This window comes from Myotis brandtii, unplaced genomic scaffold (assembly GCF_000412655.1).
Source record: "Myotis brandtii unplaced genomic scaffold, ASM41265v1 scaffold463, whole genome shotgun sequence".
NCBI lineage: Eukaryota > Metazoa > Chordata > Mammalia > Chiroptera > Vespertilionidae > Myotis > Myotis brandtii.
In genome coordinates this window covers 1,620,071-1,636,901 of record NW_005367694.1, presented here as the reverse complement: position 1 = coordinate 1,636,901, position 16,831 = coordinate 1,620,071, and the positions used below count along the sequence as shown (strand labels likewise).

The 16,831-nt window shown below is 43.2% G+C and overlaps 1 protein-coding gene across 3 annotated transcripts in view; it reads right to left on the bottom strand.

The window, feature by feature from the left end:
• Positions 1-1,427: 1,427 nt before the first annotated feature.
• Positions 1,428-16,831, bottom strand: part of MAPK1 (mitogen-activated protein kinase 1) — a 64,588-nt gene continuing 49,184 nt past the window's right edge. For 2 of the 3 annotated variants that reach the window (XM_014547096.1, XM_005875499.2), the window contains exons 7-9: positions 10,581-10,690; positions 7,558-7,683; positions 1,463-5,367 (exon numbers count right to left, since the gene is read on the bottom strand). In XM_014547096.1, coding sequence (XP_014402582.1) covers positions 7,567-7,683; positions 10,581-10,690 — 227 coding nt within the window. In that variant the 3' untranslated portion in view covers positions 1,463-5,367; positions 7,558-7,566. Of the gene's footprint in view, positions 5,368-7,557; positions 7,684-10,580; positions 10,691-16,831 lie in introns of all 3 variants that reach the window. The other variant, XM_014547095.1, reaches the window with a different exon arrangement.

The following is a 16,831-nucleotide window of genomic DNA, read 5'->3' as shown; positions in this document are numbered from 1 at the left end:
GCTAATGACATCATTCAAGAGAAAAACACTGCAGCTCCACAGATCTGCTCCATCACACCGTCAGGCCCCACAGTGCCGGGCATTCCCACTTCTGCTTCTATTGGTGGCTCTTCCTCGTTCTCCGCCGACTCAGTTTCCCACTTCAACTGAAAAAGACATGCCATGGGGTACCTCACTCCATTGTTTCCTCTCCACCTAGAAAATGACCTGTCTTCAGCCTCCCTTGGCCCTAGATTCAGAAAGAGCCTCCACATCCCAAGTCCACCTAGACCCCCCTTTACCTGCTCTCAGCTGTGCAAGGCACAGCTCCATCATCCCCTTTCACTGTCCCTCCCTCCTTACTTAGATTCAAACAGTCACACCTGTCCCCCAAGAAAACCCACTTCTTTATTGCTCCTCAGTGGACCACCCACTCCCTCCTCCCCCTCCACACAGGGCCCAGCGGGTCTATATCTCACCTCCACCTGCTCTGGGTTTGGTTTCTGCTCTTCTCAGAGGACCGGTCTGTAGTCACTGGTCTGCTCTGAACACTCCTGTTCTGATGAAATGCAGCAAACTGCGCCACCCAGGGGGCTGGTGTGTATCACCAGCTGGAATGGCCGCATTACTGCTAAGGCAAGGAACTCACCGGAATTAAAGGGGAAAAGAATGATTACTAGAGTCCTTGCTGAATAAGGAAGATGATTTTAATTGCTTTCTATAGGATTTGGACAACAAAGAGTGTTACTCTCAAAGGTAAGGCGAATGCCTTTCTCCTGTGAGTGTTTCCAACACTCGTCATAAACTCGGGGCTCGGTGGGTGAGCCCACTCCCCTGGAGCGAGCTGTGGACGGGTTTCCTCTCAGATGAACACAAAGCATTTAGGAACATTTGCTACTTACTGAGCGACTTTTTTTTGAAGCCCTTTACTGGACAGTTGAGAAATACTTTCATAATCCTTACCACACGCAAGAGAAGGATATTGGTTCCACTTCACAGTGAGGGACAGACGCACAGAGCAGCAGTGACCTGCTGAAAGGCAGCGCAGCTATAAGCAGAGGCCCAGTTAAAACCTGTGGTCTTTCTACACGAAACCAGAGACATTTCCAATACTTTGTCTTGTAAGTATCCTCCTGCATGATGCCCAGTGTCGGCAAGAACCGCATGTCCAAGAGTCCCTGAAGGAGTCAGATTTCTTGGTCTGAAAACAGGCCACCAATGACACCTGCCGGGGCCGAGGTGGGAAGAGACACGTGGGCACTGTGTCAGGACGCCCGGCCTTCCTCCCCCACAGTCTGAAGACCAATCGCAGAACCCGATGGAGCACTGAAATACCACTGACCCAGGGCTCCAGCCTGTGCTTCTATCACCAATTACTACCAGCAAAGTCGATTAGGAAGATACACTTATTTGGGAAACGTTCTAATAAAGGACCAGACGAATTCATATTTTCACACATAAAATTCCAATTAAACTATACATGCACAGTACTATGTTATTTTGGTAACACAGGGACACAATTTAATGATTCTAATTTTTTTGTAGTTTTTTTTTTTTTACAAGTCAGGTGCCATAACATTCAAATAATCCATCTTTTAAAAAGTACGTTTACAACATCAAAAGAATTAAGATGAAATATAAACCTTTCTACTTACAATTTTTATACAGATTAACCAAATCACAGATACCACAAATAAATGTTAAATTGTAACAATATAATGAATAAACATTCAGATTCTTAATAAAATCTTCCTTTAACTTTTTTTTAAAACTTACCATTATACTAAATAATCTATGCAGAGTTTTGGGGTACAATACCAAGAAGGCACCAACAGTACAAAGCAGATACAAAGCAGTTTCAGAACTTTCTTGAGTGCTCTAAACGGATAAACAGCACAAAAAAGGCAACGAGCTTTAGGGTAAACCTGGTGCAACCCTAGAGAATTCGCTCTGGATTCCCAGTCGTTTCTGATCCACCTGCCGTGCTGGGTTACAGCGAGAGAAACCACAGATTCACTCTACTGCTCCATGCTTCTCATCTGCACTATGGGAATATCATATTTCAAACACCAGCATCACAATTTTAAAGCACAAATGCTTTAAAAATGTATAAGCAAAAGAATTGCTCTGATTTTCAAAACCACTACATTTACAAAAATATTTCCCTTAAACTTGGGATTGCTCCAAAACATTGATTTACAAATATAAAAGTATTATGGAAGGACCCAAAGCATGTGTGCATATGTATGTTGTTACCATACTATATAAAAGTTACCAATTTAAAAACTGTATTAACATATAAGCAAATAAAGGTAAAACAGTCTCCTCTGAATGGTCTGAATATTACGTGGCACGCGGCGTGGGCAGTATCCCTGTGACTCCTTAGAGACAACCACTGATGAGCCCTGTGTGGGTCCTGAAAGCTAGCAGCTACCTCCACACCCATCACCTATGCCTGCAGCAGAAGGAATCACTGTGAACACACCAAGCACTGTGTACTGCACACAAACGCAAAGATGTTCTTCACCCCATGCGCCAAAATGGTCTGCGTGTCTCTACCAGCTCTGAAGACCGGAGTCAGCAGAGTCGTCTTAAGTTCTCTCAAATCCACCCCACTGGCCTATTAGGTATTTTATTTCACACTAAATGAAAGAATTGGAATGTTTCAATAGGAATTTTTTGCTTACATTTTAGACACCAAAAAAGCCATTAGTTTGAAAGCTTATGTGAGCATACCAATAATGAAAGTGTTCATTCTCACCAATATAAATTTATGACCTAATCTGTACATTTTTAGAGATGCAAGAAGATCCAAATGTTGAGTCTATCGCACATAACAGCTAGTACTTTTCACAGGTACCTTGGTTATGATAATTCTCTGAACTATTAAACCAAGTTGGCATGACTGATTAAAAGCACACCACATATGGCTACAGTGATTCTAGAATGCAGTTAGTGGTTTCATGCCAATCTGACTCCAGGTACCAGCAAAGATGGGAAGAGCCCAGTTCCCAGGCATTAGTAACCAAGACTATGGCTTTCCATTTAGAGGACTGAAGATTAACCTCATAATACTACTAACATTCCACTTAAAGAGTCCACAGAAACAAGAGTAATAAAACTGTCAATGCTCCTTTTAAAATGAAAACTGACTTATCAATGTATCAAGTAACAGTCAGATCTATATCCTGTCAATGTTGTGTGGACCTTGACATGTAGCTCTGAGCGTGGAGCTAAAGATCATGTATTTTAGGGTAAGAATCTAGATGTAGTTCCAATGACTGAGGATGAGTCAGCCATCCTTCTTTAGCCCATGAGGTATGAGCCTCAGGACTCTGGGCCGGGTGGGGGGGGCCGAGGGATGCTGAGCAGCCCCTCCCAGTACTCAGCTGTGCCTAGCAGCAGCTCTGGGGCACACAGGCAAGCCCTCTTTAGAAAGAACCAGAGAATCCAGCCTGAGACGTTTGGGCTTCTTCATCAGAGTTTTGAGATATTTTAGACCTATGATTTGAATAAAGAAACAGGTCAGAATTTACTTCTCTGCTGTGCAAGTAGGAAAAATAGGAAAAAAATGCTTTCTAAGTCATTTCATGTAAACCAAAGTGTTGGGCAGTGCCCAGTGGGAAGGTGAGGCTGGAAGCATTTCTGTTCTTAGCACAAACTGAACCTGACTGTCCCTTCGGACATGCTGATCCAGAGGAAATCAACACTGAATCTTAACATGAACATGAAGATAGAAGATGTACATTTATTTCCATGAATTACAAGTGCATTTCTTTTCATATTAGCAGGCAGTCTTCATAAAACCCATTTTCCATTGCTGTCAAAAATCAAACAAGAAATAAAGGACAGCTGAGAAATGAAAAGCTAAAAATAGAATTATTCCTAAGTGATCTGCTGAATAGCATTTTCCGTGGAACACAACTCAGAGGTAACAATAGATTTTTCATTTCAATCATAGGCATGTGGCACTTGGACAGTCATCTCTGCACAGAAAGCTGTAACAGTCATGCGAGGGTACAGTAATTATTGAACAAGGCAAATATCTCACCACAGAGAGCAGTGGGGGAGTCAAGAGGAGGCACCGCACGGGGATAGAACACCGGGTCAATGCCACAGTGTACAGTGGCAGGAACAAATACTTAAAGAGATCAGGAAAACATGGGATTGCGCTCCAAACGTGACTTAGTGCTAGCTTTTTCTGATGGTCTTAGCTCGGCATTATCAGAAACAGTTGAGAGTACTTGGTACTTGAGACAGAACAGTGCTTCATGTCATGAGCTCATGAAGGCTCTATTACAAACTGTTATATTGTAGGCTGAAAATGAACTTGAAATGCTGACATGCTGTAGGAGGAAAGAACTGTACACTTTCTCATTTAAAGACGCAGTGTTTACCCTCTGCTAAATCCTCAGGCATCGAATGTGGCACACCATGTGAAGTAGCTTGGGGTATGCGTACCTGGGGCGGTCCCAGTGACATCAGGCAGCCTACTGGCTACTTCTCCAGGTACTTTCCTCAGCACCCTGCTGTGACCTTTGTACATCTCTCACTAAATCCAGAGTGAAGCTGCCACTTTAAAGGTTTTTGCATAAGTCTTGCCAACACTCTGTTCTGCATATAACACATTTTGGCAAGTGTTATACCTCTATAAATTGTACAAGTAACCACAGTAAATCTACAGAGTGAAGTTGCTGAGTGCAGTACATTATTCTTTTATTTAGAAAAATGTACTGAGTTTCCTAAAAGCTGGGCAAATAGCACATACCTTAAATGTTAGTGACTAACATGATATGAGAAAAGATGCTGACAAGGGCCCCCAAAGATTCCCGGGATAGGAGCACTTGCTGCAGGCGGCAACGTCATCCCAGGTGTTTCCACGAGTTCCTGCTCTGGGGAAACAATTACGGTGAAAAGGTGAAGTGCAAATAAGGGGCTGTCACTGACTTAAAGTGCCCTAGGTCGTAGCCTTCCCTATCATAAAGTGAGACGCCAGTGACGAGAGCCAACCTGGAAAAAACTGTCTCTGGTGTGACTGCATGGGTCAGCAGGGCGTCGTGTAAGAAAGGATTCAGGAGAGGGAGGAACCACTGCATCTTTCAAACCAGAAAGTGATTAGTGACTAAAGCAACGGTAAGCAGTAGGTGCACTGAAAGTACATACTGCCACAGGTCACCGGTGGGTGACACACACAGGGGTGCCAGGAACAGTTCTCTGGACTGAAGGAATTCTTTGAAAGCATAAAAGCCACAACTACCAGAAACCGCTCCTCCGAATGGCTCAAAGGAGTCAAGGTGGATAAGCCGAGACGGGCTGAAGACAGGACCAGGGTCAAGAACTGGGAAGAACACCGAAGTCTGAGCACATCCAGTCCTCTGATCCCTTGTCCTATCGAAAAACAAACAAACAAACCCGAGTTAAAAATGCCCTGGCTGGGGAGGCTCAGTAGTGAGAGCATCAGCCCAAACATAGAAGGGTTTCAGGGTCAATTCCCGGTCAAGGGCATATACCTTGGTGGCAGGTTTGATCTCCGGCCCCGGTCTGGGCACATTTGGGAGGCAACCAATTGATGTGTCTCTCTCACATTGATGTTTCTCTCTCCCCCTTCCTCCACCCCTTCATCCCTCCCACTCCCTCTAAAAATCAATGAAAAAAATACCTCTTCAGGTAAGGATTAAAAAGAATCACATTAAAACATCAGCAGTAGCATTAGAAAAGTGTTAAAATGAAAAGAATGAACCATATTAAAACATTACCAACAGCAACATCATGAAAAACAAAAAGTGAAAAAGGAAAAAACCTGCAAAAAGGTCATTTCACTTGGAACACTTGGGCATGTGAAACAGGGCAGCTTTGAAGGGTGGGGCTGTCTTCAAAGGCACCTCTCTTCAGATGTCTCCATACACTTGTGGGGGACACACGGACACACACACACTTGCTCACAGGCTAGCTGGCTGGCTTCAGTAGACTCAAGATGCCTTTTATTAACCCACCACGATAATGATCAAAACCAGAGTCTGAGGGTCTTTGTAAAGTAATACGAAGCAAAAAACTCTTCCCCCTCCCCCTCTTCTCAGTAAGTCTCTTTCTCTCTGGATGATCAGGTAGGACAAAATCAACTACATAGGCAGCAGGACGTGTGTTGTTACTAATGCTCTGACTGTGGTGCAGAAGAACAGCAAAACAAAGTGCTGGTTGGAAGAGGATGGTGGCCCGATTCTGGAGAGTAGGGAACTGTGGCCTAGTTCCCACAGGCAGGGGCGGGTTTCATCATCCAGGTCGAGGGGAGCTGACCTCTGAGAGCACCCTGAAAGGCAGCTGGTGGCAACTTGCTGACAGCTTTCACTCATTTTCTGTACATGACAGGGTTCACCTGTCTCTCCAGATGTCTGCAATGGGTCACCTCCAAAAGTACAAGGAGCACATTTCCCCCTCCATTATCCCCATTCTCTATTCCACTTGGAGAAATTGTATTTCTCAAAGTGCATTTCCTATGAGCACTTAATAAACAAACAGGGAGCAACTGAATTCATTACGAGTATGCATCTGAACTTAACCAGAATAATTTTCAAATGTTTTAAGGCACTGAAAGTTAAGAATCACTAATGGTCAAATCTACTCTAACCACTTACAGGCTAATGTTTCTCAACTGTGAGTGTCAGAATCCTCTGAAGGACATGTTAAAACACAGATTGCTGGGGGGGGAGGACGGACATAGACCACACTTCTGAGAAACACTGCTTAAAGCAGCCACTGTATGTTATGAATTAATTTCACCTCTAGGTTTCTCTTAGTTTTGTACCTTCCTTGGGAGAAGTGAAAACACTGCCACTGAAATCCTTGGCCTGAGCCATTGTCCTCAGACCTCAACATCTATAATAATCTATAATAATAAAAGCATAATATGCTAATTAGACCAGACGTCCTTCCGGACAAAGCCGGGGTTGCAAGGGAAGCCCAGGTCCCAGGTGTCACAGAGGGAAGCCGGTGCAGGCAGCCGGGGGAAGGAAGGCCTACTTTTGCTCAAACTTCGAGCATCGGGCCTCTAGTATGAAAATAAAAAGGCACGAGAGAATGAAATACAGACCCAGGTAAGAAACCCCCAAATGTCTACCACTTGCAGAATCTGCTCTTCCATAATGCCACCAGGTGGCTTCCTATTCTAATACAAGCATAGCACCCCTTGGGCCACTTGTGTGCACACTGTACATGATACTGCTGCTTGCCAAAGGACACCTCCAGCCCCTCCATGCCAGTCTGTCCGAAGCATTTCCACAGCAAATGCTTTAACCCTTGGTTGCAATTCTTTATTTCACCATTCACTTCTATAGGGTTCTAATACAAGCCCTATTCTCCCTCTTCCATACATTCTCTAAAATCATGATTTGCATTTCCTTTATTTGAGCACTTGCTTTTTAAAAATCTACCAATATCACTGTATTGTCCACCATATCTTATAATCTAAACTCATGAAGCTTCCATGCAGGTCTACAGAGATCCCACCTTCTTTTAGGTAACTTTTAATTTATATTCTCTTTCCCTCTCTAGGTCTTATTGTATGGTCAAAGCTCCAGGTACCTGACAAATTTAAGATCTATATCCAGGCTGGAATCTAGCGGTCTCTTCAAAAATGAGTTCTTTGAGCTTCTCCTTAGGCAAGTCATCCAATTCCATGTCAAACTTGAATGGTGCTTCAGCAATGGGCTTTAAGAGAAAACAAAATATTTAGTAGACAACAATTGTTATGGTTAGGAGTCTCTGAAATGTATACAAGACTGACATCTACTAAAGACCAAGAGCTATGGTAGCTATGGTAAGTATCTATGTACTTGCGCCCCACATGCCTCAAAGTGTACTTCCTGTGAGCACTTAATAAACGAACAGGGAGCAATTGAATTCATTACGAGTATCCATCTGAACTTATCCCAGAATAATTTTCAAATGTTTTAAGGCACTGAAAGTTAAGAATCACAGAAACTTGTAGGGGTGATGGTATGTTTATACAATCAAAATCCAAAATATTCAAATAGATGCATTTGATTAAATACATTATAATATCTTTATATGAAGAAATATTTTGGAGTGTTAAAAATGAAGCTACAGCCCTAGCCGGTTTTGCTCAGTGGATAGAGCATCGGCCTGCAGACTGAAAGGTCCCGGGTTCGATTCTGGTCAAGGGCACATGCCCAGGTTGTGGGCTCGATCCTCAGTAGGGGGCTTGCAAGAGGCAGCCGATCAATGATTCTCAAACATCATTGATGTTTCTATCTCTCTCTCTCTCCCTCTCTCTTCCTCTCTGAAATCAATTAAAATATATATAAAATGAAGCTGCAAGAAAGATTAGTACAGTAAACCCTCGATTTTTCAGACCTCGATATAATGAACTTTGGATTTAACGGGAAAAGTTTCCGGTCTGTATATCATATGTGAAAATTAATGCCCTGTTAATTTTAAAATGCTTTTAACCAATGTTTGCTCATAATTAAATTAATAGGTTATTTTTTTATTAACTCAGTTATTTTTAACAAATTCTAGCAAATAGGCCATATGTTGGAAAAAAACACTGCAATAATATCACCCACGTAAATAAACATTACATATCTATAGTCTACATATTTAAATCGGAGAGTCATCGGTCATAAACAATGCTCAGCGAATGACTAGCATGTGATCACACTGCACCTCACAGGGTAATTGGTTCTGCTGTCGAGTGGGGTGACTTTGCAGCAGTTTCAACGCCTGTCTGCCAATGTCCCACAGTGTGCTCAGCCAGGCTCCAGCCGTGGGCCTCAGTTTACTCTCGGTGACTGGTGAATGCACGCATTTACTAGACCGAGTCAGTATAAATTTAAAATTACTGTAATAGACATAGAAAACTTTTCTGTGAAATGAAACTTTTCATACATACTTAATTTTAATTACACAAATGTGTCTATAAGTAAAAACAGGTAAACTATTTTGTCAATTTTTTAACATATGCATTCGGAAAACCTACTTTATTACATAACGGACTTTTGGTTTTAACTGACATACCCTCTCCCAAATTAATCCTTTATATCGAAGTTTTACTGTATCATGGGAAAATACCCACGTTTATGTTAAACAGAATGAACCCTATTTTATTTTTAAAATTTAGATACAGAAATGTAAGCTGGGCAGGAAATACTCCAAAGCTTTAATAATAATACTGTAAAAAGACTACAAAGTGATCTTTCTTGTATTTTTCCTGCAAATTTTCTTTTATCACTCTCTTTAACTAGACAGCTATTTCAGTATAGATGAAAACTATCTATGTAAAAAAACAACTCCATACATTATCAATGACAACAAAACCCAAAATTAGTCAATTAATATTATTTATATTTTGATTTTTAAGTACCCCCAACTAACACTATGTTATAGAACTAATCTAATGATGATACCAGTTGTTAATCATTGGATGCCTAGTCACATATTCCTCCCACCAGACCTCACAGAAAGCAAGTATGGGCTCCAAAGTCTACACTAAAGCTTTGGCCTCTTGAAAGGGGGGAAAGAATGCGTGTCCATGAGAGAAGGCAACAAGTAGCTAGCCTGCCCTGAAGGACGGCTCTGTGTGAGACCACACTGGGTGTCCTACCTACGCCATCCGAATCCTCCCAACCCCCTGCTGGGTATGGGTGGCAACCAGTTTGAGATGAGGACACAGGGGCTTTGGAAATCTCTAGCTCACAGGGGTACTGAGGGCTCCATAAGGTATGCTCCCTCACCTAGTTCCTTGTTGTTTACTATACTGGAGGTATCTTTGCAAGATGTCTTGTTTCTGGAGGAGGGGATAAAGGTGGAAGGGGAAGCTGCTTAATAAATACTTCCTCTTGATTTCTTTCATTTATCAGCTTTTAGCTGTTATAGCTTTTCCTCTCCTCTTCTATTTTCCCCTTTAATTTTAATACACCCTCCTTGGCTCTCCCTCTTTCAAAAATAGGAGTGTGAAGGCTTGCTTTCTACACATATGAGCCTCAACTAGAAAGATCCCAACGTTGGTTCATATTGCATTTTTCTCTGCTATCTTTAGTTGGATCTCCAGAATGCTTGGAGACCTGCCAACACTGACCTGTGGACTCATCATCTCTTACCACAATAGGCTCTTGTGTTCCCACCTTCAGGGAGGTACACCATACTTGAAGTCACCAAGCTATAGGGGAACTGTCCAGGCTGACCTCCCTGCCCCCTTAATCTACATGACACCCATCCCCAAGCAGGCAACCTCCTCTCTATCCTCAGGACAGGCACTTTGGTTCAGGCGTCTCTACCTGCCATAGACCATGACAATGGTCTCCACTCTTGGAACCCTTCCTTATCTGTGCTCCCCTTTATCCAACTATTTCCCAGCCTCACCCCTGCTAGAAGTTTTCTAAGATAAAAGGGTCTGAAGAAGGGTTTCAAGCTGTGCTGACAGAATTAGGCCTCCAGGCGGAGGAGGTAGGCATAGTGGGAGGACCAGGTACAGCAGCAAGTATCTCTCAGAACAATCTACAAAGGCCATCTGGGCCCCTCCTGGCTGGGCCTGCTGCTGGCTCACATATATCCCTGCAGAAGCAGCAAGGAGCACAGGCTCTTACCTCATCACTTGGGTCATAATACTGCTCCAGATACGGGTGGGCTAGCGCCTGTTCTACTTCAATCCTCTTGTGAGGGTTGAAGGTCAACATTTTGTCCAGTAAATCCAGAGCTACAAAGAGAAAGTTTTGCAGTGGTGAGAAACCAAAGGAATAATCACTGAAATACCTTCCATTTCCTGTTTAAGTAAAGGGACTCAAAAACAAATAGCTAAGCATCGCCCTGGGGAGAAGAGTCAGCACACTGGGTGCCTATGATGTCTCCGAGCTTCTTGAGACTGTGACTATCCGACACTTGCTGACCCAGACTTAGAAAGGTGACGCTCAGCCAGAGGCTGAAAGTGGAAGACGACTTCAAACCCAAGTCTGCCTGCCACACCTGGACTTTTCCTAAATCACTACTCTGCTTTGTAGATGTCAAAGGCAACAGTTTTATGTATGTACTTCTCTTAAGTTAACTCCAAAGTGATTTCTGCAATGGTCAATTTATCTTTCAACACAGGAGAGACCTCTAAGGTAATAGAAGAAAATGGTCACTTGTCCTCCTATGTGGTTTCAGTCCCCTCCTTCCAGGTCCTGACCAAGGTTCATGTGTGAAGCAAAGGTGCTTGGTCTATTCTGCAGCTTGGCATCTTTCTCCAAGGCCCCAAACTAAAAGTATCCTCTCAATCTGACCATAGTTAGCAGCTGAACATCTCTTTCACGTTAACAGTAGGAAGCAAGTGTAGGATCAACAGGAATGAGATGGGGGAGAGGGGGTTGATGGACAGTTTATCCTGATGGACTCCTCCATACCTAGTATCCAGGAAACATCTCAAATCACGAAGATAGCCAAAGGGCATGGCTAACTCCAGCTGGGACAAGGGTTAAGGGAAGTGTGACAGAACACTTCCTGGATTTAGTATCAGAAGTAGATGTCAATGAGAAACAATAAATGTCAGAAAATACATTATTGTTCTGATAAAGAGGTAGCAAGGGGGGGCTTCTTTTTTGAAAGATCTAAAATTAAAAAAAAATTTTTTTAGAGAGAGGAAGGGAGAGACAGATAGACATAGATATGAGATGTGAGAGATATACACTAATCAGTTGCCTCCCATACACATCCCCAACTGGGGATAGAACAAAAACCTTGGGTATGTGCCCTTACCGGGAATCAAACCCATCACCCCTTGGTGTACTGGACAATGCTTCTACCAAGTGAGTGACACCAGCTGGGCGGTAGGAGGCTTCTTTTAAAATTGTCTCTTTAATGACGCTCAAACCAGCGGTTTTCAATTTAAGCGGCAGGTCCTTTCTTTAAATCCTAAGGGGAACCGAAAAGCTATCCAAGCCTCTCCTAAGTCCTAGAGAATATAGTGACACTTAAACAAACAAAAAACCCACAGTGGCATCTACTTAATGAAGCAGTGATAATTGATTAGGCTATCAACCTCAGCCACATGCCATTAAGCTCTAAGTGTAGAATGGTAGAGGAAAATAATTTTACTCATTCATTTAATCCTTGAGAGCAACAGGCCAATGCACCTTCTGAAGTGACTGCTTATGTGCTAGGAAGTCAAACTCCAGAGAGCAGGTGGAGGGCTGAAGAGGCACCTAACTGCCTGAGGTCACTATAAGGGCGTGCGTTTGTCAGTGTGCGCGCATGCTCTTTGCATGCTCATCTAATGCCAACTAGTGACTCCCCTAGTTGCATGTCACCCATCTTGATCTTCAAGACAATTAAGAGAAAATAAATGTGGTAAACCACAAGTTGGGCATAATGAGAAATTCCACATAGCAAAGAATTTTTCTCATGTCCATAAGGGTAACTGTAAAAGTTTTTTTTAAAGCACATGTAATGAACTTTTGCCTCTATCAATCGTTTTAACACACACGAGTTTACCTTAGGATATTAGGGAACAATGACATTTTGCTCTACAGGTTAGGAGACTTTTCAGAGCAGAGGATGCTCTTGGGAATCTAGACATGTTAGGCTTTGACTGAAGCAGTCTGGGCAGCAGAAGAGCTGTCATTTCTGCAGCTGTGACATGGGGTCTCACGGGGCCTACATCTGGCTTGGTTTCAGAGGAGGCTCACTCAAAGGTCAGGACAGTGCAGCATGATGGTCAAGAACTGAGGCACCTCCTGCTCACATCTGAGTCCCATGGAATACCAGACAGATGTATGTACACGTGACACAACCTTTGCCGAGTAAGTTTTAGAGTCTTACCTATAACACAGGTAATAAAATCTACCTTACCTACTCCCAACCACCCCTTCCTCAGAAGAGCTCACAGACATTTCCCCAAGAACTTGGCTGAGATTAGAAGTCATTTGTCCTTTTGCCCAATTAGACACCACTGGTGTCAGAAAAAGTCCAGGTCAGCCTAGCAACAGTCTCATTCTAAAGCAATATTTCTAAATAGTTGAGGGGTGGGGTACGTTCCCACTTCAAGGCACCTGGTAGTTTAAGCATTTCTAAAACAGATCTCTTAGTTCCTTCAAGTTAAAAAAATTCTAGGCCCTTAATCTTCCAGGTAACAATTTCAAAGGAAGGTAACTTTTTATTTTGCTACTTGAAAAATAACTGGATCTCTAGCCTCCTTTTACTGCAAGTGATATTTCTTGCATTAATCACAACTACAGAAGGGGAAAAGGAGAGAAATGGGAAGCAGCTGGCAGGTGCTGATCTCACAGTTAGAGTGCCCGGCCTCCCCCTCCCACACCACACAGCAATCCGCTGGCACCACTCAGATGGCATGAATCACGCTGCCTGTGCGTATGTTTCCTTGGATACAGGTCTTATTTCTCCTAAGAGACTGAAGTCCCTCCGGGGCTGACCGTGATCTCTGACTCTCCCTGGTGCCCTCTCAGAACCCACACCTTCTCTTTAGTTTCAGTGGGTGCTTAGCAATATAACCCCACCCTTCTGGCCCCCACCCCAGGCCTAGACCCCATGGTGGGTCATCAGACTGGCTCTCCATCGCATGGCTTTGGGTCCATCTCACCTACCCAGCAAAACTGATCCTGGATCAAGGCTGCAACCTGTCACTTCCATCCTCAACCTGAGTTTCTTAATGGGGACCAAGAAAATGACCTAGCTGTGCAAACTGTGCTACCATAACTTTCTGACCACAGAACCCCGCCCTTAAAAACTATTGAGGATCATCCTGGCCAGTGTCTAAGTGGTTAGAGCGTTGGCCCATGCACCGAAGGGTCATAGGTTTTATTACCTATCAAGGGCACATACCTGGGTTGCAGGTTGGATCTCTAGCCCTGGTCGGGGCGTGTGCAGGAGGCAACCAATAGATGTGTCTTTCTCACATCGATGTTTCTCTCTCTCTCCCCGCCTCCCTCCCTTCTACTCTCTCTCTAAAAAAATAAACAAATAAATGAAGTGAAAAAATATCCTCAGGTAAGAATTAAGAAAAACAAACAAACAAACCCCCCCAAAACTTTTGAGGATCAATTTCAAAAAGCAGCTAAGTCAGCTCATAATTCAAACAAGTGCTTTTCCGTGAGAAAACCAGGGCAATCATATGTGGCAGACATGTTCTATGTGTACTTCCCATTTTGCCACATAAAACATTAAAAAGACATATATGAAGGGTGGGTTTTAATAAAGAGTATTTCTATTGCTTCAACAAGAACATTCTGGCCCTAGCTGGTTTGGCTCAGTGGATAAAGCATCGGCCTGAGGACTCAAGGGTCCCAGGTTCGATTCCAGTCAAGGGCATGTACCTTGGTTGCGGGCACATCCCCAGTGGTGGGTGTGCAGGATGCAGCTGACTGATGGCTCTCTCTCATGGATGTTTCTGACTCTCTATCCCTCTCCCTTCCTCTCTGTAAAAAAATCAATAAAATATATTAAAAAAAAAAAAAAAAGAACATTCTGACTGCAGTTGGCATTGGTTTTTAGCTGTGAGGGCATGGCACTGTCACCACCTTGTCCTGTGTTGAGGTGCTGGCAGTCTTGCTCACCACTGCTTAAGAACCAAGAGTGCAGATGGCAGCAGAGAAAAGGGTAAACAATGCCTTATAATATAAAAAAATAGTTTTATCCTCACAGATACCCTGGAAGGACTTTGGGACCTCAGAGGTGTAAGGAGTATGCTATTGAGAACTCCTATGGTACAAAATTGCAAGCTTTTTTAAAAATCTCATGAAGGCCCCCCAACTGCTCTGGAAAATCCCTGGTCTGCCCCTTCTCTATTCTAAGAGTCTTCTCAACTCCTACCACTTGAAGCATAACCTTCCTATCAACTGGACCTCATTATCCTCAGCAGATCTCACTGAGGGTGCTACTGAGATGCCCAGGAGTGACATTCCTGGATGTCCCTCCACCCAAATTCACACATATCCTCATTGTGGAAAGAGGAGAGCCTCTCCCTAATTAAAGCCAAATCTCTGCGACACGTGGCGTGATCACAACCAGCTCTCCCTCATCTGAACCACTAATTTGTCTCCTTTCCATTTCAAACTTCTCACACTAATGCTTTAACTGCTCTTATGAGGTCACCAATGACCCCTTCATTAGAAGCCTCTCTGCTGCATGGAGACTGCTGAACATGTCTTCTTTCTTCTAATGCCATCGTCTGCTTCTGTAAAATACTGAGCTAGTTATTTTCTTTGTCCATTCTTTCTAGTTTTCAAGAGTTCCTATTTCATTTAATCCATTGCCCACTGAAGGTTCATGTTATCCAGCTTCTTATACATCTCATTCTTCTATCCTCTGAACCTCTTGCATGATTTCAAATGCCATGTGTAAAATAACTCCCAGATCTATCTTTAGCCTAGAACTCTCACCCAAGCTTCAGATGAATAAATATAACTCTCTGTCGGTAATAAAAAAGGATACAGCTTATGGTCACATTTACAACATATATATATATATATGGACAATAACAAAGTCTAGAAGCTTTTCAAACAGTAGGTTATCTGAGAAATGGAGAGACTCATTGCATAAACTACATTTTTTAAATTAAAAAAATAAAAGTGGGGAAGAACAGAATTCCTCAACTTTTTAAAAAAATATATATTTTATTGATTTTTTACAGAGAGGAAGGGAGAGGGATAGAGAACTAGAAACATCGATGAGAGAGAAACATCAATCAGCTGCCTCCTGCACACCCCCTACTGGGATGTGCCTGCAACCAAGGTACATGCCCTTGACTGGAATCAAACCTGGGACCCTTCAGTTTGCAGGCTGACGCTCTATCCACTGAGCCAAACCGGTTAGGGCTCCTCAACTTTTTTTTCATGCAGAATTCCTCATCTTTTTTTGTCTGTTGGTTTTGCTTACCAGTGTCGACTCCCTCTAACCACATGAGCTGCTCTTGCCATGGGGGAGCGCCCAGGCTTGCCCACCCACCCTGGCTGTGCTGTGACCTGGATGGGTTCCCTTGGCCACAATGACTAGTCTGGGGTGGGTCCAAAGAGACAATGAGTGCCAGCCCTAAGCTGAAACCATCAGGAGACCTGTCAGTGTGTGCCTGGAGCTGCTAGTGGCTATCCTGTCACCAAAACAACGAGACTAAAAATAAAGATAGCACAAGAGGAAGGCCATGCTGGAAGAAATAAAGCCCAGGTTCCAGTCAAAGTGACTGTCTGGGAATCTCAACACTACGGGGCTTGTCTTGTATGAGAGCCAGTGAAGTCCTTCTTCAGGTTGAAGTCAGTTGACAGGTTCTGTGGAAGTGAGAAGGCCTCCAATGGCTGACCCTCTAATCTGTGTGAATGACTTACCCAAGATCTTTCAACTCCAGCACCCACAGCCCCATCATTCAAAGGTAACCACTGCTAATGTTTTTTTCTTTTTAAGATATAGGGAACACAATAGGAAACTGGGGCAGATGATATAGGACCCTGGGCCTTAGGTTTAATATTGTGTGATGGAAAGCCGTTTAATGGTTTCTATAAGTAATATAATTCCACCTGGGTTCTAAATATATATAAGTCATATGGAGACAAGAGTAGAAGCCATAGGACCAGTTAGGAAGCTATCCTAGTAATCCAAGCAAGAAATGAAAGATGCTTGATAAGGTAGAGGTAGGTCTGATGAGACATGATTAGATGCTGGTTATAATTTGAAGATGGAGCTAACAGCATTTGCTGATGGACTAAAAAAGAACTCAAATTTTGTTTCTTTTAAAAATCTACACTAATAAAAGAGAAACATGGTAATTGGCGTACGACCGCTACCCTTCCCATTGGCTAATCAGGGAGATATGCAAATTAACTGACAGCCAAGATGGCGGCCGGCAGCCAGGCAGCTT